General features: G+C 48.3%; 1 protein-coding gene across 1 annotated transcript; it reads right to left on the bottom strand.

Annotated features, from left to right (window-relative positions):
• Positions 1-9,847: 9,847 nt before the first annotated feature.
• Positions 9,848-12,133, bottom strand: LOC124682268 (AAA-ATPase At3g28580-like). The gene is made up of 2 exons (XM_047216985.1): positions 11,724-12,133; positions 9,848-10,628 (listed from the first exon to the last, which is right to left on the bottom strand). Exons 1-2 carry the CDS (start codon positions 12,131-12,133, stop codon positions 9,848-9,850), a joined length of 1,191 nt encoding a protein of 396 aa, XP_047072941.1.
• Between the last annotated feature and the right edge of the window lie 10,214 nt (positions 12,134-22,347).

Raw genomic sequence — 22,347 nt, 5'->3', positions numbered from 1 at the left:
CACATCGGGATATCGACAAACGACCCCGATCCGATCCAAGGTGGGTTTGACTAGGCTTTGGTTACAGGTAAAATTTCGGGGCATCTTTTCAGATATGTGTTCGACTATTATTCCGGTGCTACTAGTCATGGTGATGGCCTTCTTGGCACAATCAATCAGTCCATGATGTTTCGCCATCCAGTCCATTCCCAGGACTACTTCCATTCCTTTGGCTCCCAGAACAATCAAATTTGCATAGAAATCTATTTCATGTATTCTGATGGGCACATCTTTGCAAATTTTTCTAGCTTTAGTGGTTGATCCAGGTATTTGAACTATCATGACATGCTTCAAACTGATGGGTTGAATCTTACTAGTGCATGCAAAATCTTCGGTAATGAATGAATGCGATGCTCCGGAATCAAACAAAGACTCTTGCGGGTATTGAGTTAACAGAGAACATACCCAGCACAACGTCTGGGGCTTCCTGAGCTTCTTCTGCATTCATGTGGTAGAGGCGGCCGTTGCGGTTGTTTGGGTTGTTGGGGGCGAACTTCTTGTTGGTGGTGACACGACGCTGCTGCTGCGCAGGGCCTGAGGTGTTGGCGGCAGTCTTGGCGAGCTTCTTGGGGCACTCATAGGAAAAGTGCCCAGCCTACTCCGCACTCGTAGCAGTTGTAGGTGGACTTGTCCTTGGGGGTGATGGGAACAGCGTTGCTCCCGGTCCTCGGAGCAGTTGTTGGAGTTATTGTTGGGGGCGCGAGGTGGGGCGCGGTTGAAGTTGCCGTTGTTGTTGTTGTAGTTGTTGTGTCCTCCGGACTCGGGGTTTCCTCCACTCCTGTTCCGATAACTCGGACGTGGATTCCGCATCGGGGGCTTGTTGTTTCTTGGGGCGAAACCTCCACCTGAGTTGGGACGATACTTTTGGTGGTTGCTGGGCCCACTCTGGTTCATCATACGTCGCTTGCGGTTCTCATTGGCTTGGTGTATCTTCCCCTCCATCTGAATGGCGGAGTCAACAAGGGCTTCTAGATCAGCAAAGGGAATGTTGATCAGCACCGTCTGCATCTCATCATGCAGTCCATTCAGAAACCTCTCCTTCCTCTTCTCGACGGTGTCCGTCTCATCCGGGGCGTACCTTGACAAGGTGAGGAACTTGTCGCGGTATTCTACCACGGTCATTCTGCCTTGCTTCAGTTCCCTGAACTCATCCCTCATCTTCTTAATCAAACCCGGGGGCACATGATACTTGCTAAACTTGAGTTTGAAGTCTTCCCAAGTCATCAGGTTCCCCGCATGTAAGGCGCGGGTACTCGTCCACCAGGCACGTGCAGGTCCAGCCAGATAGTGGGTGGCGAACAACACCTTCTCGTTGTCCTCCACTCCGGCAACCTCGAGATTGTTCTCCATAGTCTGGAGCCAATCATCAGCATCGAGGGGTTCCTCTGTCTTGTTGAACACAGGTGGGTTAGTGTTCTGGAAGTTTTTCAGCTTTGACCCCGGGTGGTCGTGGTTTCCGTGGCCTTGATTGCCCCGAGCAAGTTGTTGAAGTGCAGCTAGGTTGGCTTGCCGTTCAGCTCTCTCAACTTCTCTATCGGCCAACATCTCGTTGCAAGCATCTGCAGCATTGCCTCCTGAGTCATGTTGCGAGTTGGGGGTGCCATCTGAACAGTGATAGGGATCATGAGATAAGAGGGAAATGTCTATGGCTCATTTTGGGATAATACAACTTAACTTGTTTCATAATAATAATATTACACACACACAAACATAGTCATGGAGGTAGCACATATTACAAGCCAAATGTTCCGGAGGGTTTTAAGAACCCTTTCAACAAACTACGATACATGGGGTGGGTACAAAGGACCAATACGTAACACGGGGCGCATGTGCTCAGACGGGACTACTCGCCATCGACGTTGATAGGGTAGACATTGTCCATCCCGGCATCGAGGTGCTCGTGGCCATCCTCGTAAGGGTGGAACTCCAGGTCTTCGTCTTCCTCCTCTTCGTAGTCATCGTCGTTGCTGACGTAGGAGTAGCCGTCTCCCTGGATGTTCTCCCCTTCTTCTTCACCCTCCAGCTCCTGGATCTGCTCAGCTTGTGCAGCGATGGTCGCCTTCAGAGTGGCGATCCTGGCCTTCAGGCGGTTGATGGTGTAATCCTTCTTCTGGTTGGCACGGCGGAGTGCCCTGCGTTCTCCGGCGATGACCTTGATGGTCTCCGCCTGCTGCGCCAACTGGATGTGAGTGTGGTTGGCGTATTCGCGGGAGTTGTCGAGGTCGATGCGGGTCTCGCTCAGCATGAAGTCCAGATGGTCAACATGGTGGCGAAGCTGCGGGTGTGACGGCAGGTTCATTGGCACTCCGAGTGAGTTGTGCCTTGCATAGTGCACAAAGCGACTGTCGGTGAAGTCCATGAAGTTTTGCCCGCACGTACGTGCGAGTCCTTCCTGAAGTCCCCTTGCGAGACCATCCGCCCAGTTGTTCTCCCTGAAGGAGAACTGGATCCTTGCGCTCATTGGGAGTGTGAACCTCCCACGAAGGTCCACCATGATCACCCACTGAAGTTGACCACCGGGTTGGTCATTCAGCATTCCGCCAAAGACTTCCGGTGGTGGGCGCCCGAGGAATTCGGAGAGGGAGAAGAGGTCCCTCTCGAAGATGATCTCTCCACCGTTCCCCAACTGATAGAACTCAGTCTGGAGAAAGGGCTGCGCGTCCACAACGTGATCCATCCGTAGAGAGATGAGATGATTAAGTTAGATAAGTGCCGTTGTTCCAAATTTTAATTCTCTTAGAAGAAGGGCATGAATTTAAAGTTTGTAAAAGACTCTTCAAGGTAAGGAGGTGAATAAGATTTTCATAACTAGTCAACTCATGAAATTTGAAACTAAGTTTTTGAGCGTCCATTCTAACTAGGGTCTCCTAAGGTCAAACAATGGCTCTGATACCAACTTGTCAACACCCGGATTTTTAAGTCCAGATGCCTATTATGCCGTACATCGCAATCCCAGGAATAATGTTTTTGCGAGGCATAATAGTAAGTAGCATAGAGTCATCATTTATTACAACACATATTGTCTTACAACCATAGATCACATGATCCAATATTACACAAATATATTGTTCAACATCACACATAGTAGCGGAAGCGAAGTAGTAGTGGACGATATATTCCACAGGCAACGCTTGACGTTAGAAGATGATCCTAGTTATCGTAGACGTCCTGTTGTCCGTCATCCTGATACTGGTGCTCTCCTTCATAGTCTGGCATTTGAATAGCCAGGGCAAAGCCATGAGTACTTTTAAAGTACTCGCAAACTAACTCTAAGAGAAAATACTCATTAAGTGTAAGGGGGTGCTAAGCTCTAGGTTGATTTGCATAAAGCCAAGTTTTAGTTTCATAAATCTTTGGTAAAAGCCTAATTCATGTGCTAGACTAACTCAAGTGGGAACATTAGTGTCATTCCCACACCACATTATGGATCACCATAATGTCACCGTTCAAACCACCATTCATTTCTAGGACCAAAACATTTTAATGATAACGGAGATAGTATGGCCTTTCCAATCGTCCGTAACCGTGGACACGGCTATTCGAATAGGTTTAACACTCTGCAGAGGTTGTACTCTTGTGCCACAACTTTTGATTACATCCGTCGAGGGTAACCTCGAATCATCGTAACACAGTACGCGGATCATCAACCGAAACCTTTCACTTATATATGCTAGTATGAGCACCTCTCCCCATGAGCTTGGCCTCCCGGTGGAAACCGCAGTCAACCCGGGAACTGCACAGGGCTTGGGCCGTACATTCACCTCATTTCAACATCCATCCACAAGTACGGAGGCAGCCGCAGCGTAACCCCTATGATGTTTGTTCAGAGGGAACCCCTACTAGAATACACAAGTTTCTAGTTAAGCCCTACCCATAATCAGGTATTGTGGGGGTACTTGTATAATTGGAAGGGTATCGCATTCAAACTCCACTATCAGTTTTATCAAAAATCACCCTCTTCTCTTGGTCATATTCACCTTCAAAAATCTTTCACTTATGTTCACTTCACAAATGTTCCCATCTAGAGTAGTCAATTTTAATTGATTAGCACTAGCAACTATGTGAGAGGGGTGCTATCTAGCTTTATTTGCTTAGGCTAACTTTGATACTCTTGTTCTACTCTAGACAAGGGAATCATAAATAAAAAGGGTACTTTGAAATAAATAAGCAAAAGCAATTGTAAGTAAAAACATGGGATAGGTAATACATAAAAATAAAGTGTGATGGTGCCTTTGCTCTTGTAGAGCTAAGCACTTGTGTTTAGCAAGGGTTAGCTTGCCTTGAGCTGGGTAGTTATCGAAGTTCTCTTCTTCTTCCTGAGAGTAGCCCTCCTCTTCTTGGTATTCCTCGTTACTAGCGTCTATATACGAATACGAGGTATAAATACTAAACCAAGCTCACATGCTAACTAGAGTCACTCAAAAATAGTTCACACACTAGTCCTATCATCAATCAAACATGGCATGGTGGATTATAGGATTGGTCTTTATTAGAAAGAAAATACTTTCCTCTCATTATTCCTATTTCTTAAATTTGATATGTAGGTCTTTAAAGGATTCCATTTCTTTGCATTACTTAATATTAAGATTTAATCTCTCCATATAATAATAAGGTATGAAATATAGGTTGACCCCAAAGTCAACATTTCATATCTATTATATGTGAGTTCAATTTAATAGAAGTGTTACACTTCACATAGTTTTAAAAACTTAGCATTTAAATGAATTAAAATCTCTAAGTAATAATTCTCAAGGGTTCATTAGCCTAAGTCATTCCCCCTGGTTATTAGTACTTAGGATCAAAATTTAAATGAGAGGTAATTCTCATATTGGGGTTGAGTTTGAATTCCACTTAAAAATGCTCTAGAAATGACTACATAGCCATTTTATTTGCTCTAGTCCATGATCATACAAACAACAGGGCTATGTTATTGCATAATCAATTAGAGGACATCATTTAGGATTTATTAGAATTGGAATTACTCAAAAATCTATTTTGGTTGAATTTTAAATAAAGTTTGAATGTGTAAAAGTCCCTGTCTTGTCTTTTTTGTCAAATTAATTCTACAACGAAAATGGAAAGGGGGCCAGTGGCATTGGATGGGAAATTTCATGAGCTTTCCAACGGTATAAAGTTTGCTAGATTTGGTTTGGTAGAAATTAAACTATTCAATTTTTACTAAACATTCAGCAGAGCAAAATTGAATTAAAGAATAAACCAGATTTAAATTTTTGGGCTGGGCGGGAAAAGTAAATGGGCCGAAACGAGATTCGGCAGCACTTCGCAGCCCAACACGCGGCCGGCGCGCTCGGGCCGCGCTGACAGGGTGGGGGCCACCTGTCGGCGCCTATTTAAACGCCGAACCGGTACGCGAGAGAACGGCCGTTGGATTAGAACTGAGATCAAGGGCTGGGGAGCGTCGTCGTCCCCGGCGGGATTCCGACGAGGGCACGGCGGCCGTAGGGGGTCGGGGAGCCTACCGGGCCGATGCGGGACTCGGGCAATATGCGCGGTGAAGGTGTAGTCGATGAGGAAGAGGTTGGGAGCAGCGGCGGCGCTTGGGGTGGCGCCAATCGTCGACGGTGAGCTGCGTCCCCCGGCGGCTCCGATCTTGAAATTCTTCCTCCTTCGGCGGCAATCGAACTAATTGAGGTGGTGAGGATGATCAGTGGTGAGAGGGGAGTCGAGTGGTGTGAGAGGAGCTTGTTGGGAGGGCCTCTATTTATAGCGGCGAGGTTGCCGTGGGGGTGCTGCAAGGGCGTGGCCATGGCGTGGCGGTTCCAGCAAGCGAAAGGGCAAGCGAAGGACGGGAGCGTGTAGGCCTTGTCCTGGAGATGCTCAAGGAGTAGCTGGCGCGGCAACAGGGGGATGGGATCGCTCGGGCGCGTGCAATGTCCATCACTGGGCGCGCGGCATCATTTCGTCTCGGGCGCCGGCGACGGTGCAGGGCAGGCACGGGCGTTCGTCTAGCTCGTAGAGGGTGCAGAGGCGGTGCTTGATGCGGCGCTAGGGATGCAGGGCGAGGACGAGGGCGTGCAAGTGGACGACGTCCTTGCGCGTCCAGGGCGTGATCACCACGCCGGCTGGCGCGTCCTGGAGCGTTTTGGACACGGGCGTTCTGGGCGGGGCCGTGCAATGCCGATCGATTCAGTGGTACGGGCGTGATCCTTATGCATCAGGGATGCTCAAGGACATGGAGAAACGACAAGGGAGGGGCTAGGGAGAGGAGTGCCAAAGGTGGCCGGCATGGCATTGTGTAGCATGTTTTAGGGTTTCTCCTCCACTTTATTCAGCCATGCAAGCACTGGGCTAGAGGCAGGGGGTGTAGGGGAGGCTGATGATCACTTTGCCAAAGTGGTTTAGGGTCAAAACCACTGGATAATAGCATGTCTCACTTATTCTAGAAGCTGCCTGCCACCTGTTCGATAAAATGCCCGCAAGAAACTTTCTTTCGAATTTTGCAAATCTTTTTGGTGATTCTCATTTATATAAACATTGTGATGTATTGGTGGTGGTGGCACTCAATTTGGAATTGATTTGCAAGTTTTCAAAATTTGGGGTGATCTTCTTTTCTCTCCCGGGTTCCCTCTTTGCCCTCTTGTTCTGGTCAACCTAGTCAACTTTAGGGAGGGTGGTCAACACCAAAGTTACTCACCTTGACATGGTCTTGGATGACCTGGCTTTAGTTGACTTTGCTTAGTTCAAGATTTGAGAAATACAGAGGGGTAAAGAGGTGAAGAAAATATTTTTGTGAGATGTGACCATTATCACATGTGTGAAGAAAATTTGATTTCTTTTGGTTTGATTCTTGATCCAAGGGTGCAAAAGGGTTAGTTTATCACATTGAAGTATTTTAGAAGCAATGGGGCAAGCTAACTTGGCCTTGGTTGAGAGTTGGTTATTTTACATAGAGGGTATGTGAGTGAGAGAGGGGTTTTTCCCATTTTCTTTATTTCTCCCCAATTTAGGGTTTAGTGAACTTTGTTAGGGTTCACATGGTAAGGTTTACACATACTAACACTCATCATGGCAATTGCACAAAAGAAATCACTCAAATGCATTTATCTATATGTGGCCCTATATGTATAGAAAAAGTTTTTGTAAAATGCAAAATTTGAGTTTGGGGAATTTCTATTTCTTGTTTATGATTGTTGAAACTTGAGATGTTACATGGACCCAGAAACAGGGAAGTGTATTTATAATAAAGAACATCTCAAAAACCCTTGTGAAGCCCTTATAGAAGCACATAGGGACGTGCGGGCGGGGAGGTTCCATCCCGAAAGAGAGAACGACGAGCTGACACGCGCCCTTGGGAACAAAGAACACGGCGGACGAACACGAGGCACGATTGGCTCCGTTCCGTGGAAGTGTGGCTTTCCCGAGAAATGTAAGAGATTTCCTGATAAAAGCCATGAGAGGAGAAAAGCAAGGGAAGCAGATCGCATATCGTCCTTAGAGGAATCTATGAGCGTCCTTAGAGCCCAAATTCACGAAGTACTTACCGGCCAGCGATCTCAGGGGCAGCATGAAGATCCTGCTATCGACCCGCAGCAATCTCAGCCCCGAAAAAGCAGCGTGGCTTCCACGCAGCTCCAGCTTGAAGCAGGTGATGATCAGGAGATGTTGGCTCCTCGCTACCCCGTGGATGATATCATAGAGAGCTGTCCTTGTGAGCTGCACGTAAAAGTTGTGAACATATCCATGAAGGCGGCGGTCGGCTATGTCGTACCTGCAACAACTTATCATTGCGGTCCGATTCCAGATGGCTATGCTGTTGCGTTGGTGGATGAAGTGATGGGAGGATATGAGCCGGTGATGCTTGACCACCATGCAGGTGAACATCGGGAAATCAATGAACTGGGAGAAGCCATTAGAACCACCGTTCTATGGCGAAAGGATTACATTGTGCTTCCAGGTTCAAAGAAAAGCAGGCCACCTCCAGCTCATTCTCCGCCGCCTCCGCCGTCTCCACCACCTCCGCAGTCTCCTCCGCGTGAGCATACTCCACCGCCTCCTCCTCGTCAGGAGACTCCGCCGGCTGTGCTGCCTAAGCAGAATCGACAAAAGAGGAAGACTGCCTCGACAAGTACTACATCTCTAAAGAAGAGGCCATCAGCTCTGAAGAGGTATAAGACTCCTGAGTTATTACCGTACGAGATGACTGATGAGCAGAAAGATGCAATCGCAGATGCCCAGCTGAAGGAGCATTTTGCACCGAAGCCGCCCCCACCAAAGCTGTTTATAGCACCTCATATAGTGAGGCACTTTGCCGAGACGAGAGCAAAGAAACCTGAGTTGGCAAGTGATTATGACCGCTCTCTTGGACAGTCCTCTAGAGCAAAGAAAGCTGAGTATGGAAGTAGACCCTTAACAGGGAGAACAATTCCCTAGCTCAGACAGCAGGAAAACCAATCTCTAGCCCCCTTGGTCGTGCACTCCTATGATGTTCCGGAGACTAGAGAATTGATCGAATGGTCGGCTAGACAACTTGGAGCAACCGTTGAGTACGATGACTACTGCCCCATGGCTGAACCCGTATACAAATACAAATACGGTATGCCTCTCGTCAGTAACGACAAGCTCCCGCTTCTACAAACTCAAATGCGAAAATTGCATGACTGGTACATGCAAGCCTCTCATAACTCGGAGGGCTACCTCGTAGTGGGAATTGAAGATGAGCATTACTTCCAGAGAAAAGAGGAGATAAACATTGAGTTTGAAGAATTATTTCAGTTATTCAATCTAGACGCCCTCGACAAAAGTCTCATGAGTTGCTACTGTCTGTAAGTGATTTATTTATGTAATTAAGTCTCTAGCTCAGCTCGTTCAATGCACTAACAATTATCCCCACTATATTCTTTTATACGCTATATATTGTGCAGAATGAAGATGCTCGAATGCAGAAGAGGCGGACTATATGACATTGGGTTCATTGACCCAAACACCGTTCATGAAGTTACGGTTCGAGATTACCCCAAGGACACCGAGGAAATTTGCTAAGGTTTTTACAGAAGCAAGAAAACAAATCGGAAATATTCTTTCCTTACAACTTCGAGTGAGTGTTATAACTATCTTACATACATTCGATTTCGCTTACTCGATGTGAAGTCTAACTAATCCGGCAAGTTATGCATGTGCAGCTTCCACTATATTCTCCTAATCATTCAGCTTGACAAAGGAGTAGTACTTGTCATGGACTCGAAACGTAAAGAGCATGGGCAATGGGCGAACCTGGGTGCCATGCTCCAGAGGTCTCTTCTGTTCGGCATCTTCTGTTCTCATTTCATGATATCAACTAATTAATAACTCGATAATTTACTCATTTTTTCCTTTGCCGGGCAGGGCTTGGAAACGGTTCATCAAGACTGCTAGGGGTGAATGGAAACCGGAGCTTACATTTAAAGATAATCCCGGTTCGTCATACGAACCGGAACCAAAGGGCCTCCACCACGAGCCCTCTGGCCGCACCACGTGGAGGACCCTTTAGTCCCGATTTATTTTTAAACCGGGACTAAAAATGAGGGCCTTTAGTCTCAAAGCCGAAACCGGGACTAAAGGCCCAAATAAACCGGGACTAAAGGCCTATTTTCCACTAGTGTATTACAGAGACTCAATACCAAGCACAGCTCGGACTAGCTCAACAACACGTACACGGACATGACCAAGAGACTAACTACTACTCCTAACCTGACTCAAACACGCGCGCAGAACACACACACCTAGCTCATACGCACATGCATGCATGCATCCACAGCTCTAACCGAGATTACCTCTTAACACAGTTCAGGTCAATCTCGCTCTCGGCTTACTACATCGTCTCCGCTGTCAATGCACTCGGCTGCAGCGCGTCTACGGCCGGGGCAGGTGCGTGATCTCTCCTGCGGCGCAGCTCGCCGACGAGCTTCCTCAAGGCGGCGGAGGCGCCCGTGCCGTCGCATCCCATGAACACCTCGCCGATGTCGGCGGGCGTGATGCGCACGTCGTCATCAGCGGCGAGCAGGCCCTCGGCCTGGGCCATGAGGCCGTTCACTGCTTCGTCGTCGGTATCCTCGCCAACTCCGAGGTAGTTCTTGGCGAGCACGCGGAGCGCGGCGGGCGAGCAGTATCCGAGCTCGATCTTGCGGCCCATGCGGCCTGGGGGGACCAGCGCCAGGTCGAGCCGCTCCGGGTGGTTGGTGGTGAAGATTATGAGGCGCTCGCCGACGCAGGAAGACCAGAGCCCGTCCACAAAGTTGAGAAGGCCGGAGAGGCTTATGGACTCCCGCCCAATCGCCGCGGGTGGCAGCATCGTCATCTTGGCATTGTTGTCGTCGTCGTCGTCTTCGTCGACGATGCCGCCACCCTTCTTCCTGCGGTCGGAGAGGTCGAGGGAGCAGTCGATGTCCTCGACTACGACGACGGACTTGGGAGTGGTGGAGACGAGCAGGCGGCGGAGGTGGGACTTGGTGGCCACGGTTGTGAGCTCTAGGTCGTAGACGTCGAACATGAGGAGGTTGGCGATCGCCGCGACGAGGCTGGTCTTGCCGGTGCTGGGAGGGCCGTGAAGCAGGTACCCGCGCTTCCACGCGCAGCCGACGCGCGCGTAGTCACTAGTGGAAAAAGGGGCATTTGCACCGGTTGGTAAGGGCCATATTCACCGGATGCCCAACCGGTGTAACGCATCCGGTGCAAAAGCCCCCCCCCCCCCCTTTAGCACCGGTTCGGTCCCAAAACGCTGCCGCGGTAGAACCCCGCTACCGTAAAAAAAATTCGAATTATTTTCCACTCCCTCTTTTTTTTCTTTTTTTCAGAATTTCTAATATTTTAGTTATTTCACAAGTTTAGTCTCTAACTACACTTATCTCTAGTCAAATTACTTACTCGTTGTCATCCTCCCACTACTCTAGCACTAGCACACTTAACTTCCAAGTTTCTTCCCGTCCCGCATCCAAGTGCTTCGCGCGCATGTATGTGATACTAGTATCATATCAATCATATTAACATGTTGGTCGATGTCATATTTCTTTATTGTTTGAATTTCAAATAATTCTTTTAATAAACAAAAGTAATGATGTAATAATAATCTTGAATAAATAAATAAACATTAACTTTATAATTTGTATTATTTTTAATTATTTTCAATTTTTTAATTTTTTTAATATTTTTTTTTGCCAAACCTAAAACCTGAAAAAAGTTTTCTGACGTCGTAGGCAAAAGTTAATACCATTTTACCTTTTTCCCACGATCATTTTGATATATTATACGCTTTTTTCCGACGTCGTAGGCAAAAGTTAATGCCATTTTACCTTTTTTCTAAACTTTTTATGAGAAAAAATTCGAAATTCAAATTTGTTAATTTTTCCTAATAGTAGGTTGCGTAACATACAGGAATCTCAAAAGATTTTATTTTTTGAATTTTCTATCATTTTTTTTTTCTATTTTACAGAGTTAAAAAAGGCGATCGGGGGGGGGGGTGGAGGTGCGTGGGGAGCAGAAAAACCTTTAGCACCGGTTCGCGGCTGACGCCAACCCTTTAGCTGCTAAAGGTCCCGCACGAACCGGTGCTAATGCCACGGCTGGTCCCCTGGACGTCCAGACCGCACGAACCGGTGCTAATGACCCACTTTAGCACCGGTTCGTGACAAATCCGGTGCTAATGCTGTTTGGAGCAAAAAACCAAAGCCCTCTTTTCTACTAGTGAGTGCTCCCGCCGGGACGCGAAGCGGAGCAGGTCGGCACGGATCTCCTCGCGGAGCGCCGTGTCCACGGCGAGTGTGTCGAACGTGGAGGGGTGGGAGAATGCGTGGGAGGTCCAGAGGCGCTGGTACTCCTCGCCGTTGGTGTAGAGCATGCGCTCCCGCGACGTGAGCCGCATCCTGGTGGCCTCGTCGATGACGTGGGGGATGTAGCTGTCGTGCACGAAGTCGCGGTGCTGACGCAGGAACTGGAGCTCGAGGCTGCGGTGGACGGCGCCACCGCCGGAGGGGCCCTGGCCGCCGCGGTCGACGGGGCGCGTGGTGGAGGTCCACTTCACCGTGACGCCCTTCCAGGTGTCGTGGGCGGTGTGGTCGTCCGGGAGGGAGGCGACAGCGCGGCTCTGTTGGGATTCACCCATAGATCGATCACATGAAACTAGGCAAAAAACACGAGCACGAAAAACTTTAGCCAAGGGTGCGTCTGGCACCCTATAATTTTTCTCTTTTTATTGCTATTATTTCTCAACTCTTGCTTTTCTCGATACAACTCACGCATTTCGGTCCTGGTGTGTATTTATACACGGCCAGGCAACACACAACCGACTCAAACAGCTAAACCTATTCCTACAGAGATTCTACTTGGGACGCACACACGGCAACAGATGCCATCTAACTCGACTAGAACTCAGCTAGCTGAACTAACTTGAGTAGGACTCCTAGACCTAAACGAACGTAACACCAGGTACATACACGGCAGCTGCCTTTCAGCTTACCTTGCATGCAACGTGGACTTGTACTACTACTCAAATTCCTACACGAATTAGTCTATCTACTCTGACGACTCAAACGAGTACTATATATTAGGACAAACACAGAGATACTAGGGAAGTGGCCATTGGCTAGTTGGGGCTGCGTTGCGACAGGAAATATATGGTGGTGACTGGTGACAGGAAGTGGTGGTGGCTGGGCAGCGCACACTTCACGTGCCATGTCACAGTTGGGGCTGGATGTGGGAAGTGGCCATTGGCTAGTTGGGGCATCATTTTCCGTCTGCTTTTTGCCCTGCCATTTTTTGGTGACATGCAGCGCGGGGGGCCGCCGTGTCTACCTTGTTCTCTTTTCGCCACGCTAGCTCGCCTCATTTTTGGTGACAGGGCTTTTGCTGCCTCATTATTGGCGTTTCTCCGTGTGCTTTTGCCCTGCTTATTTTGGCAAACGATTCGGCTGGTCAGCACGGGGGCCAAAAATGGTTTGATTCGCGTGCCATATTAGCATCTCCCCGCGCCTCCAAAAAAGCGCCCGGTAACCCCAATACGGTCGTTACGTACGGGGACGCCCGGACACATAGGTTGTAGATTGGTATGCGTGTGCGCGTCTAAACAGATACTACATACTACATGTTAGTATATCCTTAGTTGCACTACTGGAAAATTCGTGTTTGCCGAGTCTTCGGACGTTTTCCGAATGCAAATAAATCTGCGGGCACTCGGCATAGAACAGCTTTGCCGACTTACGCCCAAAAAACACTTGGCAAAAAGGACATACTCGCGGCAAACTTGAGCAGATGCCGAGTATTTTCCAAAAAGAACTCGGCAAATATAGCATACTCGGCAACGATGCAAAAATACATTCGGCAAAGATCTAGCACTCGGCAAATAACAAGCCACGTGTCCATTTTGCTCGCACTTGACAGCTCCATGAAGGCGCCCCATGTTTGCCGAGTGTCCCCTAACGGATACTCGGCAAACAACTGCCAAAATTTTCCGCATTTTTTCCCGCAAAATTTTGTTTCCTGCCCATGTGTTTGCTGAGTACATAAAAAAACACTCGTCAAATTTCATGTTTGCCAAGTGTCTTTTGCTGATAGTCGTCAAACGTTATGAATTTTTTTCCCGCCCCTTCTTTCCGTGACCCTTTTCCTTTCCCGCCCATTTTTCGCCGAGTACCTAGATAAAACACTCGGCAAATATCTCTTTCCCGCCCTTTCTCTTTCCTGCCATCTCTCTTTCCTGCCACTTCTTCCCGCTCATTGTTTTCCCAGGGCTATTCTCCCGGCCTTTTTTCCTTATGCCCCCATGACATTATATATAACGTGATGAGGCTTTGGTAGATGTCATCTTCTCCATACCGAAAATCCCCCCTCCTCCCTTGTCCCGATGTGTTTGAGGTATTCTTTGGTATTGTCAAATACAAATCATCCGGATGAGGCAGGGTATATCCAGTCGGGGCATGTGATATCCTACATGGCCTTCACAAGCCTCCGATGGATGTATCCTGTCTCAACCGTTTGTTCTATTGCGTCTGTGTTTGAGGTGTTCTTTCTGTTCATCGAATACAAATCATTTACCGTCGAATACAAATTAGGGGAGGAAGAGGACTGCGCCGAAGCCTGCTGGATCTTCACTTACTGTAGATGGAGACAAAGAGGAATGCGCTGAACCTGGTCCGGGCCGGCGGCGGCGCATAGTAGGTGCCCACGGGTCAGGTGGTCGCCGTCATCCTGCAGGCTCCTAGGTGGTAGCAGCCTCCTGTCGCGCCTCGGACCTCCTCACGGGCTTCTGCGGCCTCCAACCGCAGCAGCCACACGCAACACTCTGTCATCACCGTTGAGGGAGCATGGGCGGCGCCTATTTCTAGGAGAGAAGGGATATCGAGGAGGAGGAGGGGCCGTGTTTTGTGGGTGGGACAAGAGAGAAGATCGAGAGAAGAGGGCACATGGGTGGGAGAAATATAGAGAGGGTGGGTGGTAGGTGGGAGTGAGAGATGCATAGGGGTGGGGCGGAGTGGGGTCATTATATAACTAGGGTTTGTGTTTAGTGACTTTTGCCAAGAGTTGGGGATACAACTAAATTTCGCGTCGGTTGCTCACCCGCAAACCAACGGCCAGGTAGAGAAAGCCAACGGGCTCATATGCAATGGCCTCAAGAAAAGGTTATTAGCACCACTCGAACGAGCAAAGCACACTTGGGTGGATGAATTACCCTCCGTCTTATGGAGCTTGCGCACAACCCCGAACGCGGCGACTCAAGAAATACCTTTCTTTCTGGTCCATGGCGCTGAGGCCGTGCTTCCAGTCAAAATAACTCATGAGGCTCCTCGAGTCTCTGAATATGAAGAAGTTGCTTCCTCGAAAGCCCTAGAAGATTACGTCGACGCACTCGACGAAGCAAGAGACATTGCACTCGCCAGATCTACAGCATACCAGGAGAATCTACGCAACTACCATGGTCATCGACTACGTCCCAGGTCCTTTGAAGTAGGGGACTTAGTCCTTCGACTAAAGCAAGAAAGCCACAACAAACTGGAGTCCCCGTGGGAGGGACCATACATCGTCACTGAGGCGATTCTTGGAGTAGCTTATCGCCTCAAGGACAAAAATTCTGGAAAAGACCAAGGCAATCCCTGGAACGTCACGCAGCTGCGGCGATTCTACGCTTAATAGTTAGCTTTAAGCTTTTACCTTCAATAAGGCCTGCGGCCAGGCTATTCAGCCAAAATATCGAGTTCGTCATAAATATAGGCCGCCGGCCAGGCTCTCCAAGCCAAAATATGTACCTCTACATCCATCATCAATAAAAGCTAAGTTCTCCATACTGAGTTGTTTTTTACTTATTTTCCATATCCGCACATCCGAAACTCGGGGGACTGCAGCCTAAGAAATAGAATAAACAACCCGATACTCGGGGGCTAGGATTACTCGAATATTATGAGCCATCGGCTTCAAGTGGCAAACACTTAAGTATACGTTTTGACCCGAGTAGCTGATTCAGCCGCAAAAAGGCATCAAGATAACGAAACAGCTCTCATGAAAAGCAAATATATATTCGAGTTCTCAAGCAAAGATCTTGCAATAAAGTTTATGATACAACATATTGAAATTCATATACTTTACATATGTTACATGTTCTCCTACATGGTTCTATACAGGATAACAGGATCCGCGTAGTGGAATTCTGTAAAGAATTCCGAGTCCGCATCAAGAAGTCGCTGGATCATCCTGATCGCTGGTTCGTGAGCAACGGCGTAATGGCGAGTCATGCGTACCCCCTTGTTACTTCGTCGAGCAGGAAAACCGCGGGAAATTGCATCACTGTCAAGCGTTGGCTTATGAATGCGCACCCAAGCAAGAGCAAGCTTAGCACCAGCAACCAGTTGAATCTTGACAAAGTTACGAAAATCTGCGGCACGCCTGAATTTTCCCATCAACTCAGCAAAATCATGGGGTGCAGGATTCCGAGGGAACATGGTGCTGTAAACCATCGCCAGAGCAGATCGGCAGTGCTCGACAAATTCGTTGACATGAGATACTCGATCTTGGAGGTGAACTATAGTAAAGCACCGCCGACGATCAGCCCATAAGTTGACGCCTGTCCCGGCGGAGATTTCCATGAGAGCATTCATGCGAGCTTTGACTCGCTCTTCTTAAGTAACAGAATTCAGTTGAGCACCTGTAGAAGAGGAAAAGAACTCAAATATTTGACTTCAAGACAATGACTCGGGGGCTTTGTGAAACTTACATAGCATGTCACTGCTCGCCCTCGAGATCAGTTCCAGCAAGTAATCTTCACGTTCGGCGGCTCGTTTTACTTTCGAAAGAGCACCTAGAATTTGGTCCTTCAAAACCTTAATTTTGCTTTGTGGTTCTTCAAAGTAATGGGGTCCTTCCGTATCAGGAAATGGGTCACTCAATTGGTTTGTTGGATCCGTAGCCTCGGAACTAATGGGTTCCTCTGGCATTGATTCTTGCCATGAAGGACCAGATGCAGGTTCCGGGTTAACCCAATCATCAAGTGACGGCTGACAAAATCAAGAAAAGAAGACTCAAAAGGAGGCCAAAGAAGGGCCATTGATATTTCATATCATTCATTACACAAAAAGAGACTGGTCTTGCCATACATATGGCGGGTTCATTACAATAGCAAAAAGAAAAATCCTAAGGAAATAAAAGGTATTCTACTACACCTCAGTGGGGGTAGCACTAGCAGACGGGGTGTGCACCAAGGACATCATCTTCTTGGACAATCTCTTAGCATTCTTCAAGAAAGGCACCAACGATGTCGGCTGGCCAGCTTTATCTACTGCGTGGGAGGAGCTAACCTTGTCCCAGTCGACAACTTCGCCGTGTGCCATCGCCATTGCCATCGAGATCTCCACACCAGTCTTCGTGGCTGCTCGGCGGTAGTTGAGTGTCGGATCCTCTACAGCATTGAAGACATCGATAAGGGCAAGGAGATCTTCGGGTTCCTTCTGTCTAGGGAAGAAATGCCCGAAGAGACGCTTGAAAGCTCGGCGTGCATGGACCAGCACATTGCAAACCCGCACACTGTTCGCCTGCAACACAGTCAGAGTCCAGCAGCGGATCCGTTTACTCGTTCTCGGGCATCTCGTAGGAATGCCCAATTTTATATGCTAAATGGATAAGAAGAAGAAGATAAGGATGATAGATAAGATGGAGAAATTGATAGAACAGCAACTAGACAGTATTTCTTCTTACAAGTGAAGGAGGCATTTAGAGTGTCGAGTCGCAGGCGAATATCCGCTTCGTGGGTAGCCATCTTTGACTTCTCTCCTGCCAGCTTCTCTTTTGCAGTTGTGGCCTTGGCACGAGCCTCCTTGAGTGCCTTCTCAGCGGCCTCAAGCTTGGCTTCAAGCTCGTTAGCGCGGTGTTGAGATTTCTTCAAGGAAACTGACAACGAAGAGTTGAAGAAAAATGAGCCTCGCACCATACAGCTTCACACCAAGTTTAAAATAAACTTACCCTTGAGACTCTCGGCTTCGTTTCGGAACCCGATATGTCTGATGGCCATGTCCATCATCTCACGGGCTATCGGCTGCAGAGCAAATTATCAATGGGGAGTTGTACAAAAATGCGGTTGTCCTGCAATATGAAAAGAATTAAACAGAAGTCAAACTTACATCGTCCATCGATGGCATAGGCGGGTTCTCGGAAATCTTGATTCCCTTGTTAGCATCTTGTTCTTTGAGATTTTTCTTGGGCGGCGCCCGGGGGCTGTCCTTGGCTCTTTCTAATTCTTCTAAGTCCATGGTTTCTTCATGTGGACTCAGCGTCTTAGACGGAGTCTTGACAGAAGCCGACATATCGTTGGCCGAGTCATCAGCAGAGTCCTCGGGAGCTTCCTCTTCATGCCTGTTGATAGTATTATGAAGGTAATTCAAAGAATATGAAAAAATATCGGTTGCGGCGGAGTAATTTCAAATTATAACTTACGAGCTGACACCCAAGGCCATGTCAAAAACGGAGAAACCAGATGTAGGAGCAGCCGAATCTGTTGGCACCGTAAGTTCTGGCTTGGATGCGTTTGAAGACTCGGAGTCCCCATCATTGGTTCGCTTCCTTTTCCACTTGGTCTTTTCATCCAGGGAACTGGCAGGGGGAATCGAAGTTACCGTGCGAGACGAATCAGATGCCTCATCCTCATCAGACTCAGCACCATCTCGACCTACGGTGGCTTCGGATATTTCGCTCTCAGCGTCCGTGGCAACCTCCGGTACATCCCCCGCCTCAGGAAGGGGTGGAAGGGAAGAAAGGAAAACATGGCCCTACAAGCCAAACATATGACTAGAATAAAGAAAAGCACAAATGCAATGAAACGATGGAACACTACGAGAAAATTGAGAACTTACAGCTGGTGGCGGATGTTTCCTGTCGAATGGAGTAACTCGACAAGAAGAACGGATGGCGTCTGCAGCAGTGAGCGTGGTGAACTGTCGAGCTATCTTCTCGAGTTCAGCAGTGGACAGGTCTTCCATAGAAATCCTTGTCGGGTCCTTGGATCCCATGTAACTCCAAGTGCCGTGAACTCTCGCCTGGATGGGCTGGACCCGCAGCCGGAGAAAGTGTGTCCTGATTTGTAGACCCAAAAGTTCTTTTCCTTCGTCGGTCTGCAGGGTGTGAATCCGAGCCATCAGCGGCTCGGTCTCTTCGAGTTCAGCTTCAGTCATGGGTTGGTCCCATGACTTAAGTTTCTTCACTGGCTTCGTCGGGTCGAAGGGAGCTAAGCCAAACTTTTGCTCCTCGGCCTTCTCGTCCTTGATGTAGAACCATTTCTTGCGCCAGTTCTGGATGGACTCGGCCATCTTGAAGTCGAAGTATTTGGCTTCTGGCCAAATAGAGATGATGGCCCCGCCAACGTCATGGACGGCGGTCCCCGTCGCGTTGCGCCGGATGAAAAATATGCACCTCCATAGGCCCCAATGCGGGTCAATGCCCAGGAAGCATTCGTAGAGGGTTTTGAAGCACGGAACGTGCAAGATGGAATTTGGCGTGAGCTGATGCAGCTACACGCCGTAAACAAAGAGAAGCCCACGAAAAAATTCGTGGGCAGGGACAGAGAGACCGCGAAAGAGGAAAGTAAGGAACATTACCCGCCAGCCTTCGTCTGGTCGGGGCACAGTCTCGTCACCGGGAAACTTCACCTCCGCCGTCACGGGGAGCAGCCCGAACTGGCACACCTTGCAGAGGTCGCCCTTGGTGAACTTGGATCATTCCCATCCTGCGACCCGAGATTTTCCGGAGGTGGCGTCGCTAGCGGTGCGTGTAGAGGCTTGTTTCTTCCCCATGGCGGAGGAGGAGGAAGTGATTGGTGATTGGAAGAAGAGAGAGAAGAGTGGCTTGGGATCTAGAAAGCAAGGGCGATGGCGCGAGGAGGAAGATGAACTTCGGCGGTGAAAGCAGCGAATGAGCAGGCACAGTAAAATATGGGGATCCCTTTATCTTAAGGGTCGATCAAGAACAACCGTTCAATCCTAGGGACGGGCGCTCCGGCGCACATCTACGGCAACCACGTGGTGGAAGGAAACGCTGCGCCCGGCCAAATTTCTCCACTTGCGCGCAAATCAAGGGACTTACTGCGCGCCGTTTCGCCGGGCGCGTTGGTGAACGTGTGGCTATTCGGTCAAATCAAGAGTCGTGGGCTTCGCCACACGTTCGTCAGCGTATGTTGGGGCCCACCAATGACATGTCAAATTAGAGCAACTGCTGAGGAACTCGAACATGCCATCATCGTCAACAATGACATCATGAGCGAAGGCGAAAATAAAGAGAAAGGCTCACTCGACAAAACATTTGACTGGAAGATATTTTTTGAGCCTCTGATCGGCTGCATGCACCCGATCATAGCCTCGGGGGCTACTCCCATCGGGAGCGCTGATCGCGCACCCGATAGATTAAAAGGCAAAGGTAAGTAAAGAATGAATATTAACAAGTTAATTGTGCAGCTCAAGAAAATTTGGAAGTATACAAGGTTTTGAGCCTATGATCGGCAACAAGTAGCCGACCATAGCCTCGGGGGCTACTCCCATCGGGAGCGCTGATCGCGCACCCAATAGAAAATAATTCAGAGCTGCAAATGCCAAAGGAAAAGATAGAAAATCTTCGAGTCCATTATTTGGTGGTAAACACAAAAAACATAGACTCGTCATTTACTCCCATCTGGAGCGCAGGCTACGCACCCGATAGAAATATTTGATAACCCGACAACTTCGGCTATTGCAACAGCCAAACAAGGCACTCGATAAAAATTCTCAGGCCGCGTCCGCCACGATAAATGTCGGAATGCCATGATCGCAAAGACATGAAGATAAGACCCCAGGATCCGTCCTGCGTGGCCAAGTACTCGCACAAGAATGCGCTCTGGTTCATATTTTCCATATCAATGATTTGATGCAAAATCCCGACGGACGCGTTGGGTACCCAAAACTTAAAGCTGGAATTCGGAACTCGGTAAGACCTCCGCGGCCCGAGCTGGATTACGCCAGTATACCGAATTCGAGTCCGGGGACTCGAGTTTGAAGTAGGTTCATGATGTTTTTGCTCAAGAGAAATTAACTGGTTCCTGATCCGTCAGAAGCACCAGGCTCATTTACCAATATCCCCATGACAAAATATATATAAAAAATAAAGTTATTTACTCGAAATATCGGGTTAGTTTCTGATGGGATTCGCAGCATAGAAAACAAAAATTTTCCTACCGCAAGAACGAATAACAAGCCAAGATCCAATCTAGTAGATGGTAGCAACGAGATGAAGATGAGACTAACCCTCGAAGATTTCCAAAGCCTACGAGATTAGATCTCGTTGTTGATGTAGTTGATCACTTGCCGCTTGCAAAAGCGCGTAGAAGATCTTGACGGTGCCACAATCAGGCAGCACCTCCGTACTCGGTCACACGTTCGGTGTTGATGACGACGTCCTTCTCCCCGTTCCAGCGGGCAGTGGAAGTAGTAGATCCTCCTCGGAATCCCGACAGCACGACGGCGTGGTGGCGGTGGTGGTGGAGATCTCCGGCAGGGCTTCGCTGTAAGCGCTGCGGGAGAAGAAGGAGGAGGGAGAAGCTAGGGTTTGGGAGAGAGGGGGTGGCTAGGGGCGCCGGCCAGGGGGCCCCTTTGGTGGTGCGGCCAGGTGTAGGCAGCCCCCTCCCTCTCCTCCTCATTATATAGGTGGAATCCCTAGGGTTTGCCCAAAAGATCTGAATAAGACCCCAATTCAAAAACTGCCATATGGACGAAACCTAGAGGGACAGGGACTCTCCCTTTGGCCGGCCAAGGAGGTGGAGTCCACCATGGACTCCACCTTCCCACTTGGTTGGCTGGTTAGGGTTGGTGGAGTCCTTCCGGGACTCCACCTTCCATTGTGATTTCTTCCGGAAGGTTCTAGAACATTCTAGCGCCTTCCATAAATGCACTGGATCATTTTCCAAACTTGGAATGTGACTTCCTATATATGAATCTTATTCTCCGGATCATTCTGGACCTCCTCGTGATGTCCTGGATCCTATCCGAGACTCCGAACAACATTCAAACTCCATTCCATATTCCATATATACTTAAAATGACATCAAACCTTAAGTGTGTCACCCTACGGTTCGTGAACTATGCAGACATGGTTGAGACTCCTCTCCGACCAATAACCAATAGCGGGATCTGGAGATCCATAATGGCTCCCACACATTCAACGATAACTTAGTGATCGATTGAACCAATTACATACGGTACCGATTCCCTTTGTCACGCGATACTTTACTTGTCCGAGGTTCGATCATCGGTACCTCCATACCTTGTTCAACCTCGTTACCAACAAGTACTCTTTACTCGTACCGTGGTATGTCATCTCTTGTGAACTATTCACATGCTTGCATGCTAATTAGATGACATTCCACCGAGAGGGCCCAGAGTATATCTATCCATCATCGGGATGGACAAATCCCCCTCTTGATCCATATGCTTCAACTCACACTTTCCGAATACTTAATCCCATCTTTATAACCACCCATTTACGCAGTGGCGTTTGATGTAATCAAAGCATCCTTCCGGTGTAAGTGATTTACATGATCTCATGGTCGAAGGACTTAGGTAACTATGAATCGAAAGCTTATAGCAAGTTGAACTTAATGACTTGATCTTATGCTATGCTTACTATGGGTGTGTCCATCACATCATTCACCTAATGATATGATCTTGGTATTAATAACATCCGATGTTCATGATCAGGAAACCATGATCATCTATTAATCAACAAGCTAGTTAAATGAGAGGCTTACTAGGGACTTTGGTTGTTTACACAACACACATGTATCAATGTTTCTGGTTAATACAATTATAGCATGGAGTGTAA

This window comes from Lolium rigidum, unplaced genomic scaffold, assembly GCF_022539505.1.
Source record: "Lolium rigidum isolate FL_2022 unplaced genomic scaffold, APGP_CSIRO_Lrig_0.1 contig_7894_1, whole genome shotgun sequence".
Classification (NCBI taxonomy): Eukaryota; Viridiplantae; Streptophyta; class Magnoliopsida; order Poales; family Poaceae; genus Lolium; species Lolium rigidum.
This window is presented reverse-complemented; position numbering and strand designations above follow the sequence as displayed.